The 25,576-nt window shown below is 39.3% G+C and overlaps 1 protein-coding gene across 9 annotated transcripts in view; it reads left to right on the forward strand.

The window, feature by feature from the left end:
- The window catches only part of HDAC9 (histone deacetylase 9), an 814,141-nt gene that overhangs the window by 338,930 nt on the left and 449,635 nt on the right, over positions 1-25,576 (forward strand). For 4 of the 9 annotated variants that reach the window (XM_084896713.1, XM_084896717.1, XM_084896714.1 and 1 more), the window contains exon 3: positions 23,920-23,982. In XM_084896713.1, coding sequence (XP_084752839.1) covers positions 23,920-23,982 — 63 coding nt within the window. Of the gene's footprint in view, positions 1-23,368; positions 23,518-23,597; positions 23,666-23,919; positions 23,983-24,108; positions 24,331-25,576 lie in introns of those variants that run through there. The other 5 variants (XM_084896715.1, XM_084896716.1, XM_084896721.1 and 2 more) reach the window with 5 other exon arrangements.

Here is a 25,576-nt window from a genome sequence, read left to right on the forward strand (position 1 = left end):
AGTCCCAATTGGCAGGACCCCAGCAGCAAACAAACCTATCAGTCAAAGGTCTGCCCCCTGGTGGTCAGTGCATGTCATAGTGACTGCTCGGTAGATTAACGTTCTGTCCCCTGGTCATCAATGCATGTCATAGCAAGCAGTTGAGTAGCCTTACCATATCATTAGCATATTCCACTTTGATTGGTTGAATGGACGACTGGACAACCAGACCCTTAGCATATTAGGTTTTTATTATAAAGGACTAGAGGTCCAGTGCACGAAATTCATGCATGGGGGCGTGTCTCTCAGCCCAGCCTGCATCCTCTCCAATCTGGGACCACTCAGGGGATGTCCAACTCCCAGTTTAGGCCTGATCACACAGTTGGACATCACTCTCACAATCCCAGACTGCTAGCTCCTAACCAGTCGTCTGCCTGCCTGCCTCATTGCCCCTAACCACTCTTCCTGTCAGCCTGATAGTTCCCTAACTGCTTCCCTGCCACCCTAATCGATGCCTAACTGCTCCCCTGCTGGCCCAATCACCCCCAACTGCCTTCTCCTGAGGGGCTTAGGGGACCGGGGGACTCTGACTAGATGAGGCTGGATACTGTGGGGACTTGGTGAGGCAGGGCTGAGGGGACTGGGTGCCACCATCTTGTGGCTGTGGGCGCCACCATCCTGTGAGGGTGTGGCAGTCAATTAGTATATTTCCTTTTTATTAGATAGGGCAGATTGTTTTGTGACTAGACTTTTCACTCAAAGTTAAATTTATGAGATTCATCCAGTGTTATTTTCACTGCTATGTAGTATTCACTCCATGACTATATCAGAATTTATTTCCCCATTCTACTGTTGATGGGTATTCAGGTTGTCTCCAGTTTTGACCAATTATGAATAATGCTGTTATGGAAAGTTTTTGTTCATGTAGCTTGGAGCATGCATTTGTCTCCTAGGAATTCCATGGTATAGCCTATGAATATATTCAAACGTAATATTTAATATCAGTTTTCCAAAAATGGTTGTATCAATTTACACTTCTGTTCTCCATTTTGAGAGCACTGGTGGCTCTGTCCTTGTCAATACTTGGTGTCATCAGTTTTTGTAATTTTAGCCATGCCAGTGGGTATATAGTTTTGGTTATAATTAGAATTTCCCTGAAATTCACTAAAACTATTAAAGAAGAAAATCAAAGCTTTGCTTTTTATTTATATCTGGATTTTATTTCTCTATTTGTGGAGGATTTTTGTTTTCATGTTCATGAATGAGACTACTTTATAATTTCCCATCTTGGAATCCTCTTGTCAGATTTGGTATCAGGATATATCTGCATAATGAGTTGGTTACTGTTCCCAAAATTTTCAATTTCTGGCAGAATTTGTGTTATTTATTTTTTAATATTGTGGTTGAGTTCACTAGTTAGGCCTGGAATTTTTTTTTGTTGGAAGGTTTTTAAATTATGGGTTAAATTTTTAATGGTTTTATGACTATTCAGAGTTTTTACAGAGAAAAGAGGGACAGAGAGTTAGAAACATCAATGAGAAAGAAACATCAATGAGCTGCCTCCTGCATGCCCCCTACTGGGGATGTGCCTGCAACCAAGGTACATGCCTTTGACTGGAATCAAACTTGGGTCCCTTGAGTCCACACGTCTATGCTTTATCCACTGAGCCAAACCGGTTAGAACTATTCGTATTTTCTTTGTTACTCATGTCAGTATTGTGTGTTTTGATTTTTTAGAAATTTGTCCATTTTATTTAAATTTGCCACCTTTCTTCTTTTAAACAGAAAATACTTTTATAATATTTTTTTTAATTATTTAGGTCTCTTTATATTCCTATTTTATTCTTTGTATTGCAATTCAATGCTACATTACTTATTTTGTTGTTCCAATTGTTGTAGCTTTAGGCATTGGAAAGAGTAAATTTTTAAACATCTCTTTTGCTGGTAATAGTATATAAACTCCAGGAGCATGGATATGATGTTTGGTTTATGCCAAAAGGGTAACAAAGAGCCTGGCACCTTATAGAAATCAATGTTTATTTCTTGCAAAGTTAAGTTCATAAATGGTGAATGAATGGAACCCGTAAAGATGATAAAATAACATTAAACTTATCTAGTGTTCAATTATTCAGGAGTGATATTTATTTTCTACAAGCTTGGTTATTTTTCATTTCATTTGTACCCCCAGACTACTGGGTAGATGAAAAGCAATTTATATGAAAATAAGCATAAAATACAAGCAAATCTCTATGTTGTCAAGACTGAGCGTGATTACAAGGATGAGATCATTGTTACCTTGGGTATCTGTCTCATTCCAGACTTGTTTCTTGTGCTTCTTAATCATCCCATCCTCCTTTCAAGTTTTATAATCACTTACTCTATATTAATTCAGACCCAAACATAATTGTGGCAGACTTGGTGGTTTTCCATAGAAAACAAAACCACCAGATTTCTGTAATGTCTGGTCTTACTTCATTGGCCTGTGTGACTAAATCAAAACCTATGGGGAGGTGAGAAGGTTTTTGTTTGTGGAACTACTGTGTGTGTGTGTGTGTGTGTGTGTGTGTGTGTGTGTGTTGACAGAGGAACCGTGTTAGCTTATTTATAATATTCCACCACTTTCATTTCAGAGAACAGTGCATTTTTATGTTCAAGTTTGGGGACTTCTCACTATTATTCACCATGAAGTACAGATCTCATAAATCAAAGAGCAGTTTTAAATGTCATATTTGTATATGGTATTTCTGGGAACACCAGATATAGTGTTATTTGGAGGAACTGTCGGTTAACCTTGCAAAACTCCCGTTAACAAGAAAAAAAGTAGATTTTTTAACTGTGACACATCCAACTGGGAGCTCAAAAGAGCAAGAGAAAGTGTGTAGGTGTTCAACAGTAACAACCTGACAGCACCACATTGTATTTTATGAATGAGAACTGTTCACACAATTCCCACACGTAGAACCTCATGCAACAACAGAAAGGCCTAGTAGCCTTTACCTTTCATTCTGTCAACATTTCCAAGTCCCTACTAAGTACCGAGCAGGACCCTGATAGGTGTGAAAATAGAAATGAGTGAGTTACAGTCCCTTCTTGCACGTAGCTCAGCTTAATGGGAAGAACTCAGCTTTTATAGGTATGCCATTCATTGTATTTATTTTAGATCTAATGAATTATACGTGATTAACTTTGAGAATAAATCATATCACCTAAATATGTCTTTTTGCATTTAATAAAACCAATTACCAAAAGGACTATAAGGAAATATGTCAGAAATTTAATAGAGGTAACCTCCATTTGTTACTAATTAGTAGTGATTTTACAAATGTTCTATGATTTCTAAACCAAGCATACATCTTTAAATCTGAGAAACAAGAAACAAAACAAAAATGACTTATTTTATGCCACTCTAGTTTCCATTGACAATCTTCATGTTTCCTTAAATTTCCTTTCATAGTGCTTAGCCAATTATGGAGTTTTTGATTTCTTACTATTAAATAAAAATTATTATTTTTTAAATCATTAAAATGCAGGGGTAGAAGAATGTTTTCCTACAGGAGTTAAAGAGCATGCATGATAATCTCTTAATGCAGGGCTTAACAAACTTTCTCTAAAAAGACCAGTTGGTAAATATAATGAGAGATGATCATTATAGTGTTTGTAGTCCATAGTTTCTGTCATAACTGTTCAGCACTGCGTTTTAGCAAAAAAAAACAATCATAGATGTCATTTGTAATAATGTATATAATAATATGTAAGCAAATGGGTGTGGATGTGTTCCAGTCACACCTAGATAACAGGCTGAGGCTTATAATTGCCATAGTTGACCTTGCCCATGACATGGCATTCATTAAAAATGCAAACACTGTAGTTCTCCCTGAATCTGATTCCAGAGAGATCAGCCTTTGAAATCTGCATGTTTACCAAGTTATCAATAGTATTGCTATTTACTCTTTATACTTCAGTTTGAGAAAACCCATTTCCTTACCGACGGGGATGCCTGAGCATGAATTTGACTTGCCAGCATCCCAGAGGGATTTCCGTTTAGTTAACTATGAAGTTTGTGGAGTATACATGAGGCAGGTGGAATGCTGTTTCAAATAATTGACAGAGAATAGCAATGGAAATTTTCTGTTGAATTAAAGTCTGAAAATGGAAACTCTAGGGGAGCAAGGACCTTTTCTCCCCTGTTTACTGCTATATTTCCAGCATCTGAAAATACATTAAGGGCCAGGCATAAGATAGGTGTTTTTGATAAACATTTGAAGAATAAACTTCTCACTCTACTGCTGCTCCGAGGTGGGCAGAGTTGCTCTGTAATTGCCCTGGACTTCCTCCAGATCCAGGTGTTCCGACTGAACCTGTGTTTGATACCAGGCAATCAAATCCTGGCCACAGCCCAGCCAGTGGTTGAGCATCAACCCATGGACCAGGAGGTCAAGGTTTGATTCCCAGTCAGGGCACATATCCTGGCTCGATCTGCAGTAGGGGGTGTGCAGGAGGCAACCAATCAATGATCCTCTCTCTTTATTGACGTTTCACTCTCTCTCCCTTCCTGTCTCTGGAGTCAATAAAAATATATTTCAAAAAGGCCTAACCACAGCATTCATGCATTTTTATACTTTATCTTTTAGTTTTTCAATAATGTTCCATCTCTTCTGAGTTATGAATCCTGCCTGAAAGTCTCTTGCTGTTCCAACATTCCCAACTGCAAAGCAGGAGGACATTTATAAGAACTGATTATGATATTAACCAAGGATCTTTTGGCTGTAATCAATATAACTCTGTATGGCCAGCTTAATCAAAAGGGGAATCTATTAGGGAAATGAGTTCAGTGAGACCTCAGCCATAGGGGCCGGTGGACCTTGCTGTGGAATGCCACCCCACATAACTCAGCCCCCAGCCTTTCCCACCCCCTCGCCTTTTGCACATGCTGTCCTGGTGCTGGTTTTAGATTCCTGGAGGGAGATTGGAGTTTGCCCAGCGAAGGTCAGGTGCCTGCTGTTTACTTACCTAGCCCCTAGGTTGGGGTAACAATTGTATAGCTATCCTTTTGGAGAGAAACTCAGAGACTGTTACCAAATGGATGTGGAAATGGGATCAAGAGATGCTAGGAAAACTCAGCTAGCTTAGGCATTCTAACTTGGTGCCTTAAAAAAAAATTACACATGATTATGGAAGTTGGTTTTCTAAAGCCCATTCCCGTGTTTTAAGTTGTGTTACATCACCTGTAGAATCCTAAGGGGTCCACGGCAGTGCTTCTCGCTCTACTGCTCCTCCGAGGTGGGCAGAGTTGCTCTGTAATTGCCCTGGACTTCCTCCAGACCTGAAGATTTGATTTGGAGCCCTGCTTTAGCAGCCTTCGGCTGGGAGATTGGATTTGCAGTCCTGTTTTGGCTTTGAGATTACATTTACTTATAATATCTATCCCTGCCTCGTTCCAAGAAAAGTTTGTTGCTGGCAGGTTTCAAATCAAATTTCAAGGTAAGAAATAGCTCGGATAATACTCAGGCCACTCCCTCTAATCTAGTCACCTCTGGTTCTGTTCCTGATTAGCTGCCACCCAGATGGCAATGTCACGGCCTGATCCCCAGCCTGCTCTTCTGAAGGTGGGATGTTAGAGAGAATGAAGTTCTTTTCCGCTCTATGACCTCAGCTCCCCTTTCCCAACCTTTCAAATTCCCTCTGAATTCTGTGTTGTAATCTGCAGGGATTGGGAGCTTCTGATTGCTTTCCCTTCCTAATATATATATATATATATATATATATATATATATATAATCAGAGAGGAAGAGAGAAGGAGTGAGAGATAGAAACATCGATGATGAGAGAGAGTCGTTGGTCAGCTACCTCCTACAACTGGGAATGAAGCCCACAGCCTGCACCAGAAATCAAACCGTGACCTGCTGGTTCATAAGTTGACACTCTAACCACTGAGCCAAGCAAATCAGACTAAAGGCAACTTTATTATTATTATTATTATTTTATGTCTTCCCTCTCCTTTCTTTGCTGCAGTTCCACTGGCCTGGTTTCATTGCAGACAGGCAGAGGGTCTAGTCCCTCTGCCCGTGATGTGCCTAAACTGCATATTTACAAGGCGGGCTGCTTCCTGTTTTTCCAGGCTCAGCTCAAGTGTCACCTCCTTAGGGAGAGGTGACTTCTCTTACCACCCTTCTAAATGCTCCATGCCTCCTAAGTCACTCTGTATCCCATTCCACAGTTCTATTTCATTGTTGCAATGATCACTGTTTATTGTTTTCTTACCCACACTAGCCTGTAAGCTCCATGAGAACATGGGTTCTGTTTCTGGCCTTTCCCGGGGTTTAGAACAGTGCCTTGTACACTAACTGCTCATTGAACAAATGAATACATGAAGGCAAATTGGAAATTTCCAAATCATCTTTTATTTACAAAAATCCGTGGGCACAGCCATCCAGGCAGGCTCACCTACCTGGAGTATAACGAAGTCAGGAAGAACAAAGTTAAGTCATCAGCACCTTTTAGATTGCGGAGGGGTGGACTTAGGTCATTGGACTGGCTGAATCCCTGGCCCCAGGAAAAAGCATCCCTTCAAGAAAGGTACAAGGGACTTGAAGCACCTTTGATACCTATGCTCTTGGATCAGCCTTTTCATTATCTGTGTCCCCTCAATGTTTACAGACCACAGTAGAGAATTCTATGAGGCTGGGAAGAAGTAACAGGCTGGAGGTATGATGGAAACTTAGCACAAGGGATACCTCTAATATTAACTCAGAGCACTTATTTTTGGTTCAGCCTTTTATAAGACCCAATCATTTCTCATTTCTGCTCATTTTGGCAATGCTTATATATACATTAGCCTCACAAGGCTCTATGGGACAATATTTCTTTTCTACTCATATGTACCTGCATGTCCCCAGTGCACACATACATGTACATGTGGACAAACAGCTTCATTCCTGTAAAGTGTTGTGCAAGCCAACCCAGAGCATCAGCCACTGAAATGACCCCTGGCTTTGGAGGGAGGAATTATTTTGGAAAACTTTGAAGAAAATGTAAAGACAAAAAATATGTTGAGTTCTCTTTTTTTTCTTTTTTCTTTTTTTTTTTTAATATATTTTATTGATTTTTTTTACAGAGAGGAGGAGAGAGGGATAGAGAGCTAGAAACGTCAATGAGAGAGAAACATTGACCAGCTGCCTCTTGCACACCCCCTACTGGGCATGTGCCCACAACCAATGTACATGCCCTTGACCGGAATCGAACCCGGGACCTTTCAGTCCGCAGACCGACGCTCTACCACTGAGCCAAACCGGTTTCGGCTGAGTTTTCTTTATTAACTTTACCTTCCCCACCGTCCTCACCCCCACATAACTTGGGCAGCATGCATAATTATTCATAACTATTTTAATAGATAATGGCTTTAGTACTCACTGACTAAACCTTATGTTTTCCTTAGAGCTTCATATGGATGGATCAACCTGTTGATGAAAGTGTTTTAAATATTTCTAGGAGGGCTCAAAATATTTCAGAAATCAAACTCTTTGACCTCTTTGGGTCGAGGCCAAGAGGGACTTTGTGCTGTATTAGATACACAGTAAGTCATGTGCAGTAAATAACATATGGTAAATAAATAATAAGTCTCCTGTATGAGTCGATGGTGGTCCACACATATCACTTAAAATGCAGAAATAAAACAACTAGATGTTGACAGGCCCAATACTTATACTGAGTCTTCAGCCTTGCTCCCATCTCACAACTTTTTTATGCATGCATGGAACATTCTTCAAAATCTAAATTAAATTTGAAAACAAATGTAATGTGACACACTGTTAGATATTGGTGGATCTGTGTATCGGGTGCATTAAGTTTTTTTTGTATTATTTGTGCACTATTCTTGTAAATTTTAAAGAACCTAAATAAAATGTTAGATAGAATATCAGCATCATCAAGGCGATCAGATTTGTGGTTTCCCATCTCAGTTTTCTACTGTAGCTGCCCCCGCAGCATCTGCTTTTCCCTGGGAAACTCCAGCCACAATGATCTCTAGGGAAGGCTCCACTGAGCTAACGAAATCAGAGACCTAGGGGAATGAAATATGAAGAAATAAAGTTTGTTATCTAATTTTTAGAATGCATCAAAATGATACTGAAGATGTAACATTTTATAATAATATAATGTTAATATGTTTATATTTTATTATCTTGGAACAACAGAGTTTTTTCTTCTGTGGGAGTTGGGCTGATTAATTACCAAATTATAATAATAAACCTTTACACTATGAAATAATTTAAAAGCGAGATTGAAATAGATAATGATTATTTTATGTTTGTTTTGAGCTGAAATTCATATTATCTAGTGCCGGGATATTAGAGAACTACTTCTTAGTAAAGACAACACTAGAAATTGGAAAGTCAGAGGCCAAAACAATGGAATTTAAAATATTCATAGCAAGAATCTGGAATATCCAGAGGAAGAAATGTAAATAAAAATACTACTGGAAGGGAGGGAGAAAGGAGAGAGGAGGTTAGGAGAGAGGAAAAGAGTGAAGAAAAGAAGGAGGGACTGAAGGGGGGGGAGGGGATAGAAGGGAGGGAGGGAGAGGTGAATCTGAGACAGGGAGGAAGGAGGAGTAGAAAGAAAGGAAAGGAAGAAGGAATGATCAAAAGAAAGAGAAACCTAGAAAGACATTGTGCAAATATTGCTATCTTCATTCAGTGGGAAGCACAGCATATAACTGAAAGAAACAAACTGAGTGTTAAACTTTAAAATAATGTCCATCCCCTGGTGTGAATTTACCCTGTGTGTTTTGTAGAAGCTCAGGCGACAGTAAAGGCCAAGTACAGTGTTATGATCAGGTCCCCTTTGCCCAACAGATCTCGGAAGGATCCTGTGTGGGGAATGGCCAGGCCATCCCCCCCCCCCCCCCCCCCAAGGAAGCTGCTGCTTTAGTAACAAACCTCTGCCAAGGGGACCAAGACCTCTTGGCTCTTCTGCCACCGCCCATGACCCCACACTAAGTGTCATTTCACCCAATCTGCTTCCGGAACTAGTCCGGAGCAGTTCCTTCTATGGCATGAGTAAGTTACTTTCTCTTAGTTATGTTTTCATGGAGATCTAAGAGTTAATTTTTTCAGAGGAAGCTAAACTTCTTAGAAGCAATGCTCTGGATAATTATTTTTAGTTACCATCCCCTCTGTCCCTAGAGACATCCTACTATCATTATCAGAATTTTTGAGGTATTATTTTAGAAAGAGGTTCATTTTATAGCTCCACACAAGGCAAAGGTGGCAATTGGACTTCAAATCAATGCTTTCGCTGTCAGCATGAAGATGCATTTTCTTCTCATTTTGCGAACACCCTAGCCAGTCACCATGCCTTCCCAGTCCATGCAGCTGCGTAATTATACATCAGATCTCCAAAATGAATTAGTTTATTTTTAAAGCGGCTAATTGCCTTAGTGGAGTCATGTTTTACCAGCAGCACAAAAGGGCTTTGTTCACTGCAGGGAAATTTTCTTCAGGAATGACTATGTTAGGCTCCAGCTTCTGTCTTTCACAAATAGAAAATACCAGCAAAATGCAGCAAGATGGTTCATGTTCCTGAGCACCCCTTTGTGATCTCAGCATTATTTATTTTACAGCATGAAATCGGAAAAACGCCCTCCTCTGGAATGTTCTTTGGTACAGTGATAGGCAATAGAGCCCCACTGCATGAGTGTTTTTTTATAGCACAGTTAGGTCTCCTGTCTTGAAACCCAACTGTACATTTATAAGGCAACCCTCCCATTGTGTGTTTCCATCATCATTATCCATGATAGACCATTTCTTTGATATCAAGAATTCTCTCTATTACAGTTCCAAACTTGAACTTTTTCATTGTGATTTTGGATGCTGGTATCATATTGAAATGATGCATCTCTGCTTGGGGAAAGTTTTCAGAAAATACAGATTAGAGATAGTTTTCAATAGGTAGCCCTATCAAGTACAGGAGTCTGTTAGCGTGTCTCTGCAGTGGGGGTGTTACCTGGCAATTTCCCATCAGCATCCCCCTCTGAGACAAATGAATTTAACCAGAATGCCAGCGAATAGTCCCAGTGAAAAGTGTTACTCCAGGGGACAGTACCCTCACGACCTCTGACCAGCAAATTCTTGGAAACCAGATTATAATTAGAAGGTTGGTGACAGAATTTTGACTGCAAACCATGCTTGTTAGTTATATGGTTTGAATGTTTAATAACATGAGGCGAGGATGACTAGATGGACCTGCCTTGGTGACCCAGATGTGGCAAGACCACCTCAGAGAGCCTCAGGCTGGCCCCACACTGATGGTTTCTGGACTTTGTTTCATTACCCCAAGAGGCAAATTTAACTCCATGGACTTTGAGGTTTAAAGCATTAGTGAATATTTTAGACTGCTGTAGAGGACAGCCTAATGAATAATACCACAAAGTAAAACTTCATTTAAAAACCCCCACTCAATATCTAGTTTCTTCCCTTAATGTTTCTCCCTAGGAGCCAATATTTTTTGTGGTGTTTCCACCCCTTTGCCCCCATTCTTTGTCTACACAGTCCCTGGAATATATTGTATTGTCTTGAGCAATTCAACTCTGGTTCCATTTTTTGTATTCCTGCCCAAAAAAGCAAAGCCTGCAATTAGCTAACCCCTTCTCTTGTTTTCAAAGTTTTGCTATTTAAGTTTGCCACCTGGAGATCTGATCTTTTATGCCAAGTGGGTTTTCACCTAATAATTCCCAGAAAAAACATGCTGCTGCTAAGAAAAATAGGACTTCCTATTGCTAATAATAGGAATTCACCAACCTCTGGGACTGAACACCCTTTCCCCAGGGCAGAGCTTAGGTAAGCACTGGCAATATTCCTCTCTATGCAAAGATAACATGGTATTCTCTCCTATGGATAATTCATTTAATAGATTAAAGTAATTAATTATATCCAAGTCAACTGATGGAACTAAAATAGATTGTATGTTATCTTCTTTGAGTTTGTTCTCTAAGAACTTAATGTAATCCTATATAATAAAAGAAAAACATGTAAATTGGCCATACCTGTGGCACACTCACCAGCCAATAAGGAGTGAGTATACAAATTAACCTGACAAAGATGGAGGGTTAATTTGCATACACAGGCTCTGGGCTGAGAGTGGAGCAGCTTGGGGAACTTGGCTCCCCAAGCTGCCAGATGGAGAGTAGAGAGGGAGAGCTGGTGGTTTGGTGGACTTGGCAGAGCAGGAGGCCATGGGATAGAGACAGAGCAGGAAGGGAAAACCCAGAGGGTGGGGAGCACCAGGAATTCTGGGAATAGTAGTTCTGGTTGAAGCCCCAGGACTAGAAGCAGAAGCCCAGAGTGCAGGGAGCACCAGGAATGCTGAGAATCATAGTTCTGGTGGCAGATGGAACTCCTAAACACTAGAGCAAAGTGAGCCTGGTGCAAATTATTGTTGCAGTGAGGGATGGAGGAAAGCAAAGGTGAGAGACATAAGTAATCTCAGAGTGTCTAGGAAAAATTAAAGGGAAGATATCCTAAAACTTCCAGGAAATCTCCACCAATGAAGCAAAGGGGGGAAAAAAAGCCTCTATTATTCTGTGAGCAACAAACCAAACTGGGTTGGGGTCTCAGACAATTCGCTCATATGATTGCAAAGACAAATAGAAACTCCCAGATTGGAGAGGGCTCCCCTGAGGGCTCCCAGATTGGAGAGGGAGCAGGCAGGGCTGAAGGTCCCACCCATGTGCATGAATCTTTGTGCACCAGGCCCCTGGTATAAACAATAATAAGCTCTGAGAGCCAATGTGGTCCCATGAACTGACAGCTTAACAACTGACGATCTTTGGCTCAAAGCTGCTCAGGGGAGCCCAATGTCCAGTGTGTCAACATTTCTCAACCAGAGTTGGCAGAGGATGTAAAAACAAGTAAACAAACACACGTATATATTTATTGGATGACTTAGAAGCCTGAATGTACCAAATATAGATGAGATGGTGTATTTATTAGGATCAAATTGTGTCTATATGGAGCCAATATTTCTTTTCTTAGTTAAATACATTTTTATAATTTAAATGCTTTGAGATGGCTTCAACATTTATTTCTGGTCACATTTCTTAGCATTCATGAATCTTTGAAGCTTAACAGTGAGATTTCCAGAATTTAATGGTATGTGGGTTCTTAAAAATTGTTTTTATTCTCAAATTCTATTATCTCAAACATTCATGAGAATAAAGAGAATTATAGAATACTTACTCATTTTCTTTGACTTATTAATACCCTTTCACAGACTATAACTATCTTCTTCTCTGTCTTCTAGTGGTGTATTTACTTAGCTATTTTAAATAAGAGCTCCAGTAGTTTTCCTATCAAGACTCTACCTTGTTTCCCCGAAAATAAGACATCCTCCCAAAATAAGACCTAGCGCATGGAAAAATAAGACATCCCCTGAAAATAAGACCTAGCACATCTTTAGGAGCAAAAATTAATATAACACACTGTCTTATTTTTGGGGAAACAGGGTATCTGCATTTAACAATTCTTGCTTTTGACACTGCAGACAAAGATCAGTGAGTACATTAATTGCCTGAGGGCTATCAACAGACATGACGCTTTCCTTGAAGTAGCAGTCAGCTTTGGAAAAGAAACTGTACTTTTAAGAGAAATTTATGCATTTACTAATTCTGTGCTGCACTCTTGAGATGATGGGCCTCACATTAGCTCTTTCCTTTTCTGTTACATGACTTAATTTGGAAATCAACTTTTATATCAGGTGCCATCGTAATTTCTCATTGTTGACAGCAGAATTACAATGAGAAACTCTCAAAAAGAACATATTTAGTTTGAATTAAACAAAAAAGAGAAAAGAGAGAGAAAAAAAAGTAAGCTTAGTCAAGATTCAATTTAGGATTTTACTTAGAATATTTGGTTGCTTTAGAAAAAACAAAGTGCTGCTGGCTGGTGTGGCTCAGTGGTTTATCATCCACCTATGAACCAGCAGGTCATGGTTCCATTCCAGGGATGTCAGTTGCAGGCTCATTCCCCAGTGGGGTGCCTCCAGGAGGCAGCCAATCAGTGATTCTCTCTCATCACTGATGTTTCTAACTCTCTCTCCCCCTCCCTTCTTCTCTGAAAATACAAAGTGTTTTCACATGAAATGGGATCACCCCTTTCCCAGAAAATCCTTAAAGGAAATGCTTATAACAAATATACTTTGTCTATGGATGTGTAAGAGTTCTTTTTACTCAATATTTTTATCATACTTAGTATTGTTATTAGACTTATTTTTACCAAACCACTGGATTTATGATTGTATCTCATTATGGACTAATTTTTAATTCCATGATTATTAGTAATTTTGAATGTTTCATACTTAGAATGGATGTTAGAATTTCCTTTTCCGTGCTTATTTTTATATTTTTCCTACTATTTTATTGGATTATATCTTCTCTGATTTGTAAATACTATATTCTGAATACTAATAATTGGTTGATTAAATGCACTGAAAATGTTTTCTCCCAATGTCATTAATTTTATTTTTAATGTTGTGTTTGCACAATTGTATTCTTTTGTCATAGTTATCAATCATTTCCTTTTTGACTTGCGTTTTTCTTGTATCTTAATGAATTTATCCCTAATCTGAGGATTTGATTTTTTATATATATTTTTGTAAAACTTGTAAAGTTTACTCATTGTAATATAGACTATTAATCTACTTGGACTTGATTTTGCAAGTGTGTGTGTGTATGTATATGTGTATAGTTTAATATAGAGATCTAATTTCTAGAGATCTAATAGTGTAACATGCACCATTTATTGAAAATCTTCACTTATCTATGGTATTAACATATATATAGTTTTCATATATATGTGGGCCTAATGTTTATTGGTATCTTCTGTTATCTCTCTTATTTGTTTATATTTGAACCAATAATACATTGTCTTGAAGGCTGATTAGGCACGTATTGCCTCCAATACAGAATAAGATGTTAAAACTGAAATTTAGTTGAAATATTCTAAGGCCAGACAACCTGAGCCTGCGGTAGGAGTTCCTTCCGCTGGCCATGCAGGCCCCTTTGGCAGTTTTAGGAAGGAAGGTGGGTAGGAAAGAAAGCGGCACACAGAAGCTAGATCTGGAGGAGTCCTTCAAAGGTAGAGCGGTGGGTTGGAAATATGTCAGAGCAATGGACTGAGGGAGAGGAAATACAGAAAGTTTTAAGATGGTCAGTCTATTCTGCTACTACTCATGTTCCTGTAACAAAAATCAAATCAGATGTCATTGCTAAATAGATAATAAGATTATAAAGTGGATGTTGGTTCCTGAGTGATTTTTCTCCAGGCATTAGAAAGGAGAAGATTAGAAATATAATAATAACTTTCAGTAAAAGGGAAAGGAAAAAGCTACCAATTGGACTTATGTGTTGCCTGCATGAGCCATGGTACCGTAACTGTATTTAAGAAATTAAAAACTGGTGCCTGATCCAGTGAGTCCCAGCCATGATGCAGTAGGCTCATGGCAGGAGGCATGTCCTCTGAGGCCCACAGAAATACAACCCCTGCCTCCACACTCTAGTTCTCATTGGCTCTGCACCATTGCTCTTTCACAAATGTATTGTTCTGTGCATTTGTCCATCCAGTGTGGCAGCCTCTGGCCAAACTGAGCTGTGGCATTTGTTTATTTTGGGGGAATGAGAGGCCAACTTATTTCCCCAATTAATAATGATAAATATAAATAATAATGTTAGATGATGATGATTGTGCTACATTACAAAATAAGATAGGTTTTGAACAGTTTGCTAATAACCCATTCATCCCGTATAGTAATTATTTAGGCCACATAGTTAATGAAATAATGTGGGGTTTTTTTCCCCGAAACTGGTTTGGCTCAGTGGATAGAGCGTTGGCCTTTGGACTGAAAGGTCCCAGGTTTGATTCTGGTCAAGGGCATGTACCTTGGTTGTGGGCACATCCCCAGTAGGGGGTGTGCAAGAGGCAACTAATCAATGACTCTCTCTCATCGGTATTTCTAACTCTCTATCCCTCTCTCTTCCTCTCTGTAAAAAATCAATAAAATATATTAAAAAAATAAATCATGTTTTTTTCTGAAATGCAATTATTATGTTCTCACTGACATACATGTATTGTTATGAGCTTATTGTTTCATTCATGATGTTAAAAATTATACATAAAGGACTTAACTTATTAGGATATTACTTTTGGGTCACTCAAATGCATATTCTTAACCCAACAATAATGAATGACTGAGCACTATTGGACAGTCCTATGAGGGTTCTACTGGATTCTGTTTCCCTCGAGTACCTGAGTTTTTGTCTCCAGTAGTCAGGCTTTATCCCAGCATCCATGATACAACCTAGAAAATTTCTCTTTATCACAAAGCTTCAGGAAGATCACAAAATGATCTAACGTAATATACCTGCATCATGATTTATTTCATTGCATACAGTGAAGCAAAGTCACGTCTGAGAAATGATGAGTCCTGACACGAATCTTCAGCTCCCATCCCACCTCTATCTTTTGGAGCCAAATCCAGCCTCAAGTTCTGGTTCTGAATAGTCTGAACGCTGGAATTTCTCTCCTGGACAGACCTCAGTATGGCGTGATGGTTTATGTCTGGTTGTTACTCCCCCAGGTCAAGACCCTGGCTATTATTTGCATTAAAATGATTAGGCTCTGGATCTGTAATCGCCTGTGAGTCATTTTAAGTGCCAGGTATTCCCCACTAGCATTTCTAAAAGGGTTTTGTGTTTCTACCTATTGCAGTGTGTATCCCTGAGCCTCTCTAGTTCTGACTGAGCTCTGCGATTTATCTGCAAAGCTAAGCAATGGAAAAGATCAGACCCTGCTCTTTCTGGAAAGAAGAAACGGGCTCTGAATTCAAAACAGGGGCAAAACCATGGACCTGATCTTTTGTAATGAATGCCAGCATGCCCCGTCTTTCTGTTGTGTTTTTATCTATTTGACCCGTATGTGGGTATTGTTTGTATTTTTTTACTTGATCTCAGCTACTTTCTAGCACTAAATATTTGAGACATTATTCTACTACGTAAATATTAGAAATCAATGTGAAAGATGAAGAGTCAATCTATTAGAGGATTAAAAACATGCCTTTATGAAGAAATACTTTTCCTTCATAATTGTGATATATTTCTTCACAATTCACTTTGAGCCCTATTTATTTATTTTTTTCTGGAGCAGCGTGGCACATTTTCAAGGATGGAGTGTTAGAATCCAAAAGACATGATTCCTATTTCTGGGCCACAAGAACAGAGTGTGACAGAGCAAACATTGACACCAGGTGTGCCCCATTGTCCCTTCTGGTTAGGCTCACTTCACACGAACACCCAAGACCCTTCTTCCCAGAAGCCTTAGTAAAGATCCAATAGTTGTCAAAGGAAACAATATTTGTTGTATAAATATGGGAAACCCTTAAAATTAAAAACATAAAAAGGCTATTGTATTTTTTTAAGGTATTGACCAGAAGTATTACTTTTGCTGCTGCTATAGTTTTCCCAGTTAAAAAAAAAATTAGTCAAAAGTAAAAAACACTAACTTGTGTATTTGATGTATACTACAAAGAAAGATAAAAAAAAAAAAGAGAAAAGAGTATGGATACTAGTGGGTAGTGAACATGTGCTTAGGTTTGGGGCAAGAAAAAAATTGACATCTGGTTTCTGTGGGAGAAAACGAAAAGTGAAAGTTTCAAGTTAATTTTATTATTAGAAAAAATTATAATACGTTTTTCAGGGCTGGGGATTGAGCCTGCAACCGAGATACATGCCTTTGACCAGAATCAAACCCTTCAGTCCACAGACTGATGTGCTCTATCCACTGAGCCAAACTGCCTAGGGCTAACACCTTGAGATTTTAGATGTTATTTCCTGTTAATGTTTTCTCCCTAACTTATAACGGGCAATGACATTAACTTATGTTTGAAAATTCCCTGTTATTTAGCCTTCAGACCACTAATTACTCCTAGATTTTTGTTTCCTTTAACTCGGATGGGGTTCATCATATCAAGGCAGATTTGTGCAAATTTAAATAATCAAAAAAGTCTGTAATTTAAACTAAGTGAAGTTGGCTTCCAAAGGGTCTCTTATACTTATGAGAAACATTGTTGAGAATTTCCTTCATATATAGCCAAATAAGAAGACAGCATTCCCCAATTCATTAAGAAAAAAAATAACATATATTGTTATAGTTTCAGGTCAAATAACTAATGTTATTGATTTTAGCTAAACAGTCCCTGGAGTCTGTAATGAAAATATTAGCTGTGGGGGTGGATTGTGGATTGAAGATATTTGTAGGTTGCAATTAAGTGTACAAATATCAAACACATCATGCACATTTACATAATTCACATATATCCATTCAACCAACATATGTAGAGTGCTAATGGTTGGCTAGGCAATGTGGAACAGGCACATAGATGAATGACATTTCTCTGTTCTTGGCTTGCTGAGGTCTAGTGTGGGGAACCAGATAAGTAACCAATTAAACTATCCAATGGTTGATGTTATGATAGAAGTAAGGATAGCTAGGTCCTCTCATTCATGACTGCTTCGGTCCCAGGAATTTTCCCCAGGAGGTAGTTTGGGCAGAATTTTGAAGAATGAAATGGATTTACCACTTCTGTTCTCAACTAGGGCTGTGTATTCCCTTCTGTGAACTTACCAAATGCAAGGCTTTACTGTGAGATGAAAGGGAAAACCTGTAAATGTCATACTTGAATAAAGGGAAGGAAAGGGTTAAAACAAAAGACTACAAAAATACCTGACTGGCAAGTGTAGACGAAAAGCAAGTCTGTTTCACAAGTTTTGAGGTTTAAAACATTTTAAGGGACAAAGAAAGACATTCTAGTCAGGTGAAATTGAACAGAATTTTCAGATAGAAAACAGTGGAAGAGCATTCTCGAATAGAGGGACAACATAAGCAAAGGTATGGGGAAATGAAAGATTTGTGTGGGTAAAATCTAGAAACTTTTTGTGGCATGAAGTTTGATAAAGAAGGTAAAGGAATTAAGTTCTTAAGTCGGGTTTGTTATGAGAACATGAATGGCCTGAGAGTTCATTATTCTCTGTTCTTGTGGCTGGAACATGGAAGAAGATTCCATGCCCCTGAGATCTCTGATATACTTAGTGATGTGGCCAATTGCAAATGTTTGTACTTTAGTTATATGCCATTACTATAAATATTTTGATCAGTGAAAAATAAGTAAAGTATGTGTTGGGTTTTGTTATTTCTTAAATTTGGTAGTTGGCACCCAACTAGATGGAATTATGAAGTCAGAATTTAATTGCAACATTTAAAAATGTTACTATTTTCAGAGGCAGGCCTTCTGGTATGCTCCTGATTTAACTTGGTGATAGAAATGGTTTGGTATGGTAAATATCAACTTGACCTTTATGGTGGGAAATGACATAAAAAGCTCTAGGTTGACTTTTTAATATCTGCCTTAGTAAATTATATTAGTACATGGAAATTACTCTTATCATACCTCTCAAATGTAGGATTTATCCAGATGCTATATATGACTATTAATTTTGGTGATCAGAATTCCACTTGTTTCCAAGATGATCAAGATCAAATTTGCAGCTATATAAGGAGGCTTACTCATAGAGTAATGTAAAATTAAACATTAAAAGCATAACAAATAGCCAAGATCAGAATGCTAATTTTACATAATTGGGACTCTCTCAGAGTTTTTATTTTTATAGCTCTGTAGCCAAAAGTGGTATTTTGTCTTAAAACTAAGACTTCTTTTCAGAGCCTCTGGTCCCATAATATCTGGTCTATACAAAGTTCAGTAAACATAGGATGGTTAGTCAAGGTTGGTTGTTATTTCAGAATCAATGCTGGTGGGAATGCAGACTGGTGCAGCTATAATGGAAAACAGTGTGGACAGTATGGAGTTTCCTCAAAATGTTGCTAGTAAATATGGAGCTGCTGTTTGACCCAGTATATCCTAAGAAGCCTGAAACCATCAGAAAGAATATATGCACTCCTATGTTCATAGCAATTTACAATAGCTAAGATCTGGAAACAGCCCAACTGCCCATCAGTAGAATGAGTGGATAAAAAGCCGTGGTACATTTGTACCATGGAATACCACGCAGCTGTAAATAAAGAAGGCTCTTTTACAATTTGAAACACTAAGGAGGAATCTGGAGAGTATTATACTAAGCAAAATAAGCCAGTCAGAGAAAGACAATTATCACATGACCTTACTCATATGTGGAATCTAATGAAAAATATCAACTGATGAATACAATAGGTCAGAGACATATTGTAGAAGGGTCGAACAGACTGATAAATATCAGAGGAAAGACAGGGGTGGGTGGGAAGAGATCAACCAAAGAACTTATATGCATATATTTCTCAAGTGACTTTTGTCAGGAAGGAGGTTGAGTCTGGAGCTGTATTTTAGAAATTTTGAGTCAGAATAGTATAATCAATGGAATTTACCAATTAAAAAAATAGAACCTATGGTACTAGGCAATGCAATTGATAATCAGACTTTTCTAAAAGCTCAGCCATCACTGCAATTATTAGACCTACACAAATGCATTATTATGTTGATTCATTAGTGCCAACATCTTTAAGACATTTCACACACAAAAAAAATTTGAAACTCTGTTCACTCAAAAATATTTGATAAGTTTTTCACTCAAATTATACCATGTAAGACAATTTCTGATACAGTCTGCTGCCTGAGCTTTATCACTGGTTATTCTATCCTGTGAAATGGTGACAAGGCAAGAAAAGTAAATGCAAGAAGTAAAATTAATTACTGAGATTTTAATAAGATATGCTAAAATGAAATCAATGGAATATTAGATGTTGAACATTATATTAGTGTCCTACTCAATGTCACTAGTCTCTTAATAGGATCCCCTGCAACCGAGGTATGTGCCTTTGACTGGAGTCAAACCTAACACCCTTCAGTCCTTGGGCCAACTCTCTGTCCAGTTAGCCAAACTGGCTAGGGCCATAGTCACTGTGTTTAAAAGATTTTTTTCTTGGATTTTAGAGAGAGAGAGAGGAAAGGAGAGGGAGACGAAGAAAGAGACATCAATGTGAAAGCAAAACCTCTATCAACTGTCTCCTGCACATGCCTACTGGGGATCCAGCCTCGAACCAGGCATGTGCCCTGATCTGGAGTCCAATCAGCAACCAGTCTGTGCCCAGGACTAAGCCCATCCAACTGAGCACTCCAACCAGGGCCCTAATCACTTTTAAATCACATTTTGCATTAGGATTGGATTCCCTTCCCATTTTCTATTAAACTGGAAACCATTCCCCCCTATTATTTTCATTTGAAGAAATGCAAAAAATATTTAGATTAATTTCTAAAATATTGATTAAATTAAATTAAAATTTATTATATTGAGATATAAACGAGGGAACGCCTATCTATTCTAGCTTGACATGTGAATTTGTTCTTATGGTTTTTATAATATAACCTTTAATATCCTTTTTTTCCAAGTCAGTAAATTAGTTTTGTAAATGTCCTTAAAGAAACCTAATCATATTTCTTTACTGCCATTGTTGAGATAATATGAGAAAAATTAACTCAAAATTCTAAATACTTAAGTTCCTGGATAATGAAACTGCAGTAATCAGTGTACTTGGTGGTTGTTTTAATGATTCTAAATTTTCCTTTCAGAAACAAGTAATATCTATTTTATAGTAATTGGCCAACGTCTTTTCACTCTACACTGAGTTTTTATTACCAAGAGTTGAAAGATAAGACTGGTGATTGAAAAATAAAGCTGAAATAATGCAGGGATGAAATGCAATAGACCCCAAGTTAAATAACTTAGTCAAAATGAAGAAAGCACATTATTCACACTATCTTATGTGGAATGCCCTCTCTTGGAACCTCTGAGAAATAGGATAATTACTAAGTCACTCTTTGGAGTTTTATTTTTTATGATTATAAAAGCTTGGAGAGGTTTGCAGTTTGAGGATATAATTTAAACTTAAAAGTTTGAAAGATATATGAGTATATTATATCAATACAGGGACTTTTGTTATCCATCAGCTGTTTATCACTAGTTTTGCCTATTCTCTTCATAACCACTCTAACACTATGAGGCAGTGGTTCCATTTTTCAGCAGTGGGTACTATTCACATGTATCCTGAATGTCTCAGATAATTGTGTGCATCATATAAATAAGGGACAAGGTGGCAACCTAGAGAACATGAAGACTACACCTACTTAGTCAGAGATGAGCTAGTAGAGACTAAGCAAGACTCTGTCGTCATAATAACAGCAATGAGTACTTTTCCAACCTCCCCCAAGTCTTCTCACTTTCTTCATGTATAAAATAGGGGGCTCCTTTGTACTAGATGAATGGTTTTCAGTTATTTTTTTTTAATGAAACAAGAAATTGTTCAAAATGAATCTTACACACCCAAATTTCGACTCATAAACGTGAGGCCACCCTGGTGGGAAGAACCTTTTCTTTGGCTACATTGCAGTTGGCTGTGGCATGGGGCATGTGTCAGCTCCCAGGTTCCTCAGCATCCTGGGGACCGAGAACTCGAACACCATTGCAGACAATCTCTCAATGCCCAAGGTCTAAATGCTATGGCTGGTTACATCATTGCCAAGTAAATTGCCATATCCATGGTATTTCCATCCCTTGAATCTTATATACCAATCCCTTAATTGAGTGGAAGTTCACTTGTAATACCAGATGGAATTAAAAGTGTGTGTGTGTGTGTGTGTGTGTGTGTGTGTGTGTGTGTGTGTGTGTGTTTTCCCCCACTGAGAGGAACATAAGATTTTCCTGTTTAGCTTAAGCTATTTGGAATAAGTTCTTTTTTAAAATCTTGTAATTTATCTGCCCAAATACAATTTTGCAAGAAGTAAGAGTCAGTCTATGAAAGGAGGAAAATTGGTGCCATTTTCTTGGACAGTGGGCTACCTGCTGAATGACTTACCAAGTTTCCTCCTTCCCACCCCAACTCTGTGTCCTCCTGTTCTCTTTTCTCTGCCTCCCACTCTGTCCTTGGGGGAGGTCCCTCCTCCACCGGATTGCTCTGGGAACCTTGAAACATTCTGACTTTGCTTCTCCCTTCTCTGTTGCTACTAGGGCCTTAGGAATGACACTTTCCTCACTCCTTTAATTTAGAAAAGGGAGAAAGGCTAGCATGATCAGTGGGTTAGCGCTTTTGCATCTGCCCTTGGAGTGGCTAGATGCTTGCAACCCAATCAGTGATGCAGAATGATTTTTCATACACAAATGATGTTATAAGTGCATACCACAGGCTATAGAATTCTTAGTATTACATATTGTAATATATTTGCTGTATAGGTGAGTTCCTCAATGTGTGCTGGCCTGGGAATCTATCAACTTTTATAAATGCTATTTGTTTTAGAGAAGTGAGGTCTGTTTTTCAGGTAACCACTGTAGAGATGAACAGCTGGGGGCTCAGCATGTTTATTTCTTGGTGGCGCACACACTCACTAATTCTGCATCCATCCGTAAGAAAACACCCACACCTGCTTCTCCTTTTCCAGGTAAATTGAATTTGGCCTGAGAGGCTGATAATAGATGGGATATTTTCAGGTCTAAGCTCTTCTTTTCAATGTAAATATCATAGAGTTTGGATGCGATAAAATTGACATTGGGTGCCACCATCATATCCAGATTTGTGAAATGGACAATTGCCTTACATAAATAACAAGTAAAAAAAAAAAAAAAAAAATCAAGCCAACCTTCATAAATATTTTATTCTGGAGTGTGCTTGTTTTCCGAAACTACCTCTACTAAATCTCCTGTCAGTCTTGAAACTAGAAGGCAGAAAAGCTTCTAGTGCCACAGCCAACTGCAGTGTAGCCAAAGAAACAGGCAACAAAAATAGAATGCCAGGATTGCTGTGCGTGGGTGAGGCAGAAACCACATTATGAGCAAAAGCTTCCAGTATTATTTTAGAACCAATACAGAGCTCTGCACTGCTCTCCTCTCCTTTCCAAAAACACACACTGCAAAAATAAAACGCAATGAAATGTATGTGCCTTTGCCCTCTTAGAATTATGTTTTCTTAATTTTTTTTTATATTTTATTTTTTTGCTTTCCTTTCTTCGGATGCAAATCCCTCGTGTGGAAACAGTGTGTGAAGCAAGCTTGAAAGGGAGGAAAGAGTTAATTGCTCCCAAGGCCCTGCAGTAGAGAATTATGGTTTGAAAGATAGAGTCCGGACAGCTGGGTTTGCTGGGGTATTTTTAAATGCATTAATGCAGGCTCCAATCACTCGGCCAGGCTTGACCTATTTTTGGCTCAGGCCGACCATTGTTCTATTTCTGTGCCTGCGGGCCGTGCTGTTGTTGATTCATATGCAAATGCATTATCACTAGGTTTAGCCAACTTGAGCTGAGAGAGACCAGAGAGGGAGGAAGATACACACACATACACACACACACACAAACAGAGAAGGGCACCAGCTGAAGCCACGCGCAGGATTGCCGCTCCTGGCCAGGAAACTCGAGCAGCCCCAAGAACTTTAAGCCAGGTTCCATTGGTTTCTCTTTCTCGTGGGTAGAGTTAATATTTTTCTACTTACTCTGACAAAGCAATAGCCTGAAGCACATTCCAATTCCCCACCTGCTTTTAGTGCCCCGGATAGCCTAACCTCCAGAGAGCTAGAGCATCTGCCCGGGGTCCTCTCTGCTCTGCATACAGGTTGGTAACGTGGGCAAAGTGTCCAGGTCTTTGGAGGAAAAAAAGTGTGTGTCCATCGGAGCAGAAAGGGAGTCATTGTGGGAGTTGATCCTGTGCTGTTGCTCCTTGGGGAGGAGGGAGGATCAGCCCAGGGAGGGTAGCTCCGGGCCCCCTGCACACAGAGAGAGCAGAGATGAATCTTTCATGGAGCTGAAGTCAGAGTGATTGCAATATGCTGCAGACCATTTACGAGAGTGACTCGTGTTTTTCCTCAGATGGGGTGGCTGGACGCGAGCAGCTCCTGGCTCAGCAGAGAATGCACAGTATGCTCAGCTCAGGTAAGAGCCTCTCTCCTCACTGAGACGCGGTGGTACCCAGGAAAGGGGGGCTGGCGTGGGGAGCCCAGAGAAGAAAAAAACGCACGTCTCTTAGCTGCTTTCTGGTGCTCGGGCTGCTGTTTTCTTGGTGCGACTGTGGGGTTTGTCTTCGATCCCTTTCCTTACTGTTTCTGTGCATGTTCAGTCTGCTGGGGGCCGGCTGCTTCCGAATGGAATCGCCAGCTTCTGAAGAAGGATGGGACTGAGAGAAAGTCAAATGTAGTTGGGGGTGTCTGCCTGACTGGGTAGCTAGAAAAAGGAGCTCGGTACTGATTGGAAGCCTATTCTAATGGGAGTTTGAAAAACCAGGTAAGTTCATACCGGGGCTCCCGTTTCAATCGCAGCCCTCGCTAGCCTGATGGTTTTGTGTTTACAGTGTGCAGTACAGAAGCATGTTTATTTATAGACCTACCTTCTGAAATGTGCGTGCTCCAGAGTTGTGAAGGTAGTTTTAGCGTGTCTTTTTTTTTTTTCCCCTCATCAGCCTAAAATGAAACAATTTAGAATGAAATAGGATTATTATTAGCAGATGGTTATTTTTGTGTTCTCCCAAGCCAGGTGGAGAGTCTCGCTAGCATTGTCAGGCAGATGCAATGGCATAACACACCGCAGAGGTGTTATATGCAGGTGCAATGTTTTAAAGAAGAACAGTAACAGCTTCCAGTGTCTACTTTCTCTGTCTGTGCCTGTGCCCTTGCCTCTAAGGAGGCGTGCTGATGAGAGAAAGCTTGTCAGCTTTACCGATTTCTGTCTGTTCCAAGAGTAGACTCTCCAGGCAATGGCCCTTGTTTGCCACCGGTGCTTTTCACCTTTATTCCCTCCAGCCAGCTCATCATGGGCTTTGTGTTGGTTCTCTTCTGAATGGTTCCGTCTACCGGTAACTGGATGTAAAGTTCTCCCTCACCTTTCTAAGTTCCCGTGTGGGCTTAATCATAATGATAGATCACGATGAAAATGCAGCATCCAACAGTGTTTACTGGGTAGAGCTAGATGGGAAAGAAGTATTCCACAGGTTGGCAGGATGCCTGTTACACTGTGGAGCGCCTTACTCTCCACGGATCTGTGTTTGAAGCAAGTTTTCTTTAAACCTCGGTTAATGATGAGGCGTTCAAGATTCTCCTGTGGACCCAATCTTTCCATGGAATTAGAACAAAAATCATCCATTTTGTACTCTCTGGCATGTTTGCACTTAAGTGACAGGGATTCTATTCATCGATTGTGTCTGTTTACCTAAAGCAGTTGTACCAGTCAGCCAGCGCGTTTTATTATCTTCCTGCCTGTGACTTGGACATGAGCTTGGGGAGAGGTCAGCTGATGTGTCTTGAATGGAACTGGTCGTTTCACTTCTCAGCATTTTACTTTTCAAATATGGACCAACTCTTTCGCAATAACCATTTCAGATATCTTTTAGGATTGCACTTTGTCCTATTAGTCCTCATCTCTGGGATGCAAGTTTGGCATTTTTTCCCCCAGAGGATAGAAACCAAACAAAGCTGCAATTGTCTCCTGACGCTGGTTCTCACTACAGGTGTTTCCAAGCGTCACTGTTTCTCAG

Source organism: Pipistrellus hanaki (assembly GCF_964339955.1).
Source record: "Pipistrellus hanaki genome assembly, chromosome: 10".
NCBI lineage: Eukaryota > Metazoa > Chordata > Mammalia > Chiroptera > Vespertilionidae > Pipistrellus > Pipistrellus hanaki.